The 6,746-nt window shown below is 43.0% G+C and overlaps 1 protein-coding gene across 1 annotated transcript; it reads left to right on the top strand.

The window, feature by feature from the left end:
• Positions 1–1,818: 1,818 nt before the first annotated feature.
• Positions 1,819–3,601, top strand: LOC131223547 (agmatine coumaroyltransferase-2-like). Its single transcript, XM_058218989.1, has 2 exons — positions 1,819–2,089; positions 2,457–3,601. Exons 1-2 carry the CDS (start codon positions 1,872–1,874, stop codon positions 3,568–3,570), a joined length of 1,332 nt encoding a protein of 443 aa, XP_058074972.1. The 5' UTR covers positions 1,819–1,871; the 3' UTR covers positions 3,571–3,601.
• Positions 3,602–6,746: the final 3,145 nt, after the last annotated feature.

Genomic DNA, 6,746 nt, shown 5'->3' with positions numbered 1-6,746 from the left:
TACAGGTGGGATCCACAGTCAAGGCCGCACCAAATCTGCTTTCTTTTGGGTACGGGTTCGCCACGTCTTTTTTGACCAGCTTTTCCACTCACGCAATAACACAAACGTGCGTACGGAGACATTCAACGTTGCCATCAGGTGGGGCACATCGTTTAGATTATCTAGCCAAATACCTTACTACTAAACTATCACACCGGCCGCACATGTAAGGAAATACGCAACGGTCTCAAACCAAAGATTTAAAAATAAATAAATGAATAACAAGTACGTAATTTTATTTTTTTTCTAGATAATCTACCCGATATCTGAACAATTTCATATTTTGTCCAGATAATCTACATGGTGATCCCACCTGATGGACGGTTACGATGTTTTACAAACATTCCACGTTGGAAAGTGCGTTATTACATGGAGATGTGTGTAGGGCATCTGCTTTATGATAATAATATTGATAAGGTGCGTGGGATCCCTGACTGTGGGGCCCACCTTGATGAATATGACTGCATCCACACGGTCCATCTGTATTGAAAACGCATTTTAGGGTACGATCCAAAAAATGAAGCAGATCCAAATCTCATATGTACCATAGTACATGAAACAGTAGTAATTGACCATTAAAAAATTCTTGTGAGCCAGAAGATATTTGGATCAAGATGATATTTTTGTGGTCTCTCCACATAGGTCTTTGTGACATTATCAGCAAGTTGGATGGAAAATAAACATTCCGGAGGACTCATGAAGTTTTTAACTGTTGGGATTTAATCACAATTCTTTCTTGTGGTGCGGCTCACTTGAGACTCAAGTATGCTTGATTTGTTTTTACCATGTCCTAAAGTGAGCTTTGAAAATGGTTGGACGGTATGGATTTAAGGCACATACATTACTTTGAGCTCCACAATATAGGGTCCCACCCAAAAATGTGTTCCCGGCGTCTCACCTAATCCGCTCTTGATAGGATGACCGTACGGGTGATGTGATTATGATAATAGTTTCCGTTCAAAAGAATCCATGATATAAAAACTTTAATACTCTGGGATGGATGATGGTTGATATGCATGCCCAAAAAACTCAGACAAGTGGCAGCATACAACTCAAGGTAAACCGTCCAAATCGTAGGCCCGAATCTACATGGGTCATACATGGATTCGATTTCCTAACCAGTTTATTGTTGGACATTCGATGGATAGATGCAATGAAAACTAATCAAGGTCCCAATTCAAAAAGAAAATGTCAGTTAATCAAAGTCACGGGTGGTCCTTTACTCGTGCCTGGGTAGTAGACTCAGGCGAGTTTTAATGAGAGAACATGAGTTTGAATACCACTGTGGTGAAATTATACTGTAACGTGAGCGTGTGTGGGTGTGAGTGCGTGTGGAAAAGAACGTAGGTTACATGCACGTGTAGCAACCATTAAACTCTGCTTAGAATAATAAACAGTGCACCCTTGTTAACACAATAATAATAATAATAATAATAATAATAATAATAATATTAATATTAATATGATGATGATGATGATAACGACCACACAGCTTCGTAAAAGAGTAACCCTGGTTTTACCATTATAAATAAATAAACTATTGTATACATGAGTAGCCCTAGTTTTTCCATTATAAATAGATAAACTATTGTGTACATGTTTTGACACTTTTTTTCCGAATAAGAGCTGTATTAGTTAGTGGAGAAAGACCTTCGAAACCCTATTGTCTACGTGCATTGAACTAATGTTTCTTTTAACAGCGTCCAACACAAATCTCATTTCTCCTTCATTGGCTGCTCGACATTCAGTATTTAAGAAGCCATGCTTATGTTCTGATCATTGCAAACCGCTGGCCACTGTCCAATCTCTTCTTAGAACAATAAATCATAGCCATGAAGGTGTGTAGGCAAAGCACGAAGATTGTAAAGCCATGTTACGAAGGAAATCCTCCGCCGACTAGTCTGCGCATTTCTCTCAGTGTCTTTGATATTGTAACATTTGACACCCATATCGCTGTTATCTACGTGTTCAAGCCTCCAACACCTTCAAATGCAACGGTGGAACAAGGGCTTCGGACGGTGCTGGCAGAGTACAGAGAATGGGCGGGCAGGTTGTTTGAATGTTTTCTGAAATTTTTTATTTCGTTTGGAAAATAATGATTTATTTATTTTTAACACACGCACACACACCGCCACACACTCACGCCGTAGTGGGATTTCACCACCTATGGTTAACTCGAACCGATGACCAGGTGTTGAAACTCGTAAGAGTCTACCACAGGAGCAAGAGCAAGGAATTCATGATCAGCCCATGGTCTGGAAATTTTTTGTATTAGTAGTTTGCAGACCTAAAAAATACTATGTGCAGGCATTGCATCTTCCATAAGACCACCTGCAATATAAAAGAAACAGTAGTAGGAAAATCACTGTCTTCATTTTCTTCTTCTACGATCTGTCACTGATTTGTTTCCAATGCAGGTTGGGTAGAGATGAGGAAGGCCACCGTGTCATTTTCCTTAGCGATGAAGGCGTAAGGTTGGTTGAGGCAACAGTTGATTGCACTCTTGCTGAGGCCATGCCGTTTAAGCCATCTTCCTCATTGTTGAACCTTCATCCAAATCTAAAGGGAGTGGAGGAATTGATGCAAGTTCAGCTCACAAGGTTCACTTGCGGCTCCATGGTGTTGGGGTTCACGTCCCACCACATGGTTGCCGATGGACACTCGACTAGCAACTTCTTGATCGCTTGGGGCCGGGCGACGCGAGGACTAGAGATGGAACCACTTCCACTGCATGATCGTGCTATCTTTGCCCCTCGAGATCCACCCAGGTTCGAATTCGAGCACAGTGGGGTTGAATTCACTACTAATAGACTTGAAGAAGATGAGCTTCGGCTTCCCCTCTTCGAGCCTTTGTTAGCAAGCGGCAATGACGACAACATTATCGTGCACAAGGCTCACTTCACGCTGGAGTTCCTGTCCAAGCTCAAGGTGAAAGCTTCTTCAGCTCGTGGGACTGACAAGCCATACACCACGTTTGAGAGCCTGGTTGCTCATCTGTGGAGAACTATAACAAAGGCCCGCGGGCTCAATGGTTTTGAAACGACCCACGTGAGGATTTCAGAGAATGGCCGATCAAGATTAAGACCCCGTGTTCCCAATGAGTACTTTGGGAATCTGGTGCTGTGGGCGTTCCCGCAAGCTAGGGTGAAAGAGCTCTTGCAAGAGCCATTGCAACATGCAGCCAAGCTCATACATGATTCGATCACAAATGTTGATGACAGCTATTTCAAGTCGTTCATAGACTTTGCAAGCTCGAAAGAGGAGGACATAAGAGATCTTGTGCCCACAGCCAACATGAGCGAGTCAGTTCTGAGTCCCAACATGGAGGTTGATAGCTGGCTGAGGTTTCCATTCTATGACCTTGATTTTGGAGGGGGAAGTCCTTTCGTTTTCATGCCTTCTTACTTCCCTGTGGAGGGAATGTTGTTTCTCCTCCCTTCCTTTATAGGAGATGGGAGCATAGATGCCATTGTGCCCTTGTTCGAGCATAGCTTGGTTAGCTTCAAGAAGGCTTGCTATTGTCTAGACTAGAAGATGATAACCATGCATGCATGCTCTCTCTCTCTCTCTCTCTCTCTCTCTCTCTCTCTCTCTCTCTACTATTTCTTTATTTTGCGTTTCTGGGGACGCCTCATACTTGTAACAGCTATTTTGGTACGTAACAGCTATTTTTTTTTTTTTTTTTATTTAAAAAGAAAAAGAAGAACAAGAAGATGACTATGCATGCATCTCCCTCCCTCCGTCCTTTCTTGACTAGAGGTGGGCACGTGACGACTCGATCTTGCTAACTCGACTCGTCCCACTCGTTCAAATCCGACTCGACCCAAACCAAATAGGTGAGTCGGTTCGAACCGAGTAGGCTTCGCCCAATCCGAACTCAAACCAAGTCGAGTTTAAGTTACCCAGTAACTCGACCCGACTCGACTCGAAACTCGATCCGGTTAGACTTGACTCATTTCGAAACCCGACTCGACCCGACTCTCTAACCCTATCCGCCGTACCCTACCCCGACCCGATCCCAAACTCTCTCTCTCTCCCTCCCTCCTCCTCCTCTTCCAAGCCTGACAACCCACCACCATCACCCTCCTCCTCCTCCTCCTCCTCCTCCACTCCCTCCCTCCCTCCCTCCCTCATCTCTCAATCCGACTCGGTGCCAACTCGACCTGACTCGGTTCTTCTGACCGTATCAGACTTGATCCGGATCAATCCAGGCCAAACCGAACTCGGATCGAGTCAGGCATGCTAGACTCGGTATCGAGTCGGATCGAGTTTTAGTTAGGCATATTTCAAAATCGAATCGAGTCGAGTCAGCCCTAACTCGATCCGACTCAACTCAATGCCCAGCTCTATTCTAGACTAGAAAATGATGACCACGCAAGCCTCTCTCGCCCTCTTATAGTACTACACTATGAATTTTACACCATTTTAAAAGGCCACAGATTGCATCCTACCCCCGTTGATCTCCGGCTAGGAACAGGCAGGAGCTTTGAATGGCCACCGTGATGTATGGGTCTTATCCACACCATTTATCCACTTTTTCGTATCATTTTAGATAAAACCCCATAAATGAGGCAGATAACAGGCTCAAGTGCACCACACCAGAGGAAGCAATGGTGATAATGATTCTCACAATTGAAACTTTTATAGGGCCCACCGTAATGTTTATTTGCCATCCACCTATTCATAAAGTTAAAAAGACATGGATGAAGAGAAAACACAAATATCAACTCCATCTAAAACTTTTGTGGCCCCCAAGAAGTTTTTGGCGGTAAGAGTTTAATCCACATTATGTAGTCCACTTGAACCTTGGATCTACCTCATTTTTAGGCTTATACCCTAAAATGTTAGGAAAAAATGGATGGACAGTGTAGATAAGACCCATAAATCATAGTGGCAACTCAAAGCTCCTGCCCGTTCCTAGCTGGAGATGGGGCGGGGGTAGGATGCAATCCACGTCCACTTAAAAAATGGTAGCTGACTTCTCCACCATACACATGCCACAGTTGTACAACAATCTAAACCTTTAACATTGATAACCCAATCATAATTGAAAATTTGCAGGCATAAAAATAATTATTTAATATATCATTTTTCCCCTCGATGCCATATTTTTAAATTCAAACTAATACATCAATCTACGCTCTTTTAAAAAAAATAATAATAAATAAATTTTAAAGAAGTGAAAAATTTATTCATAAAGAAAAAGCATACAATATTCGGGTGGACATCACAAAAAAGGACGATGACCTCACCTATCTTATTACTCATACTATTTTAGCCTATCTATCCGCCCCCAAACCTGCATTATTTAGAGGGATTAAGCCCCTGATTTTTTATTTTTTTTTTATGGCTTGGGCCATCAACCAAAAGGCATAGCAGAAATCTCAATTGATGAAGTAATCTCCAGCCTCCCTGACTACCCGAAGCAGAAGATCTTGAGCTGGATGGAGGCCCATTGAAATTTTATCTGCAGAACTGAACCAACATTACCATAAGGACATCAGGGAAGCACCCACTAAACAATAAAGCAACCAACAACTAGTCCTTCATCCTCTATGACTTCAAAAGATCTTGACATCATAGAAGTAGGGTAGCAGCAGCCACAACTACATCCTCAGCAACCTCAGCAAAAGTGCGAGTCACAATTCTCTAGCAGAAACAACCGCAGCCACAAAAGATCCTTGCAGCAGAACCACCTTAATAGAGGGAGCTCAAACACAGACACCCCAGCCCAATCCCGGGTAAGGCACAAGGGAAGACAATATCACCAGCAACTCGAACATCATCCAACCTCACCACAGGTAGCAACCTAGACCTCACCGTTCAAATAAAAACACCCTGGCCTCAATGCCAATAGCAACAATCCGATCACCATCCAACCTCACATCAGGAAGCAACCTAATCTTCACCATACAAACATAAACACCCTGGCCTCAACACCAACAACAATCCAATCAATCGAACACCGCCTGTTGCCTAATCATAACATCCACATGCCATCACCTATAGAGCAACAACAACAGGCCTAAAAACTAGCCAATCCTGCCAAACCAACATCACCAACCCTTATTCCATAACCGAAATGGAGACTCTAATAGATAGGCCGAACTACAGTGGAGGGGATGGATCAAGGGAAGATCAACCCACACCCTTCTTTATTTTACTGCACCCAATCTGACTTACACCCGCTTTTCTAAAAGAATAGAGCATCTGATGTAACTGGGATGACATGACACATGAAGAAAAATTGTGCAAATCCTAAGTTGAAGAGAGAAGACTCTGAGGCTTCTTCCAAGGAGGCCAACGTTGCTACGTTTGATGAAAGTACGAGTGCATATGAAGGTGATGTCTTGTTTATGTTTGTGATCAGACACTCATACGATGATCATAGGGACGAGTGGATTCTAGAATAGGGGCATCTTATCCCATGACTCCTCATCGGAGTAGATTCGCCAGCTACAGAGAGTGCGATGGTTGACAGGTGTTCATGGGTAATGACATTGCCTATAACGTTGTGGCTATTGGTACAGTGTGCATCAAGATGTTTGATGGGACAGAGCATACTCTGACTGAGGTGAGGCACTTCCCAACATGAAGAAAAGTCTGATTTTTCTCGGTTCATTTGAGGTAATAGGATGCAAGTTCACTAGATTTAATGGTGCCCTTAAAGTATCTAAGGGGGCACTTGTAATCATGAAAACGCAGAA

This window comes from Magnolia sinica, chromosome 13, assembly GCF_029962835.1.
Source record: "Magnolia sinica isolate HGM2019 chromosome 13, MsV1, whole genome shotgun sequence".
Classification (NCBI taxonomy): domain Eukaryota; kingdom Viridiplantae; phylum Streptophyta; class Magnoliopsida; order Magnoliales; family Magnoliaceae; genus Magnolia; species Magnolia sinica.
The sequence above is the reverse complement of the archived record's forward strand: the minus strand, read 5'-3'. Positions and strand labels throughout refer to the sequence as shown.

Excerpts from the sequence above, each read along its gene's own strand:
- LOC131223547 (XM_058218989.1), top strand. The coding sequence starts at position 1,872 with ATGAAGGTGTGTAGGCAAAGCACGAAGATTGTAAAGCCATGTTACGAA. Across the intron at positions 2,090-2,456 it reads TACAGAGAATGGGCGGGCAG|GTTGGGTAGAGATGAGGAAG; the intron begins GTTGTTTGAATG and ends TTTCCAATGCAG.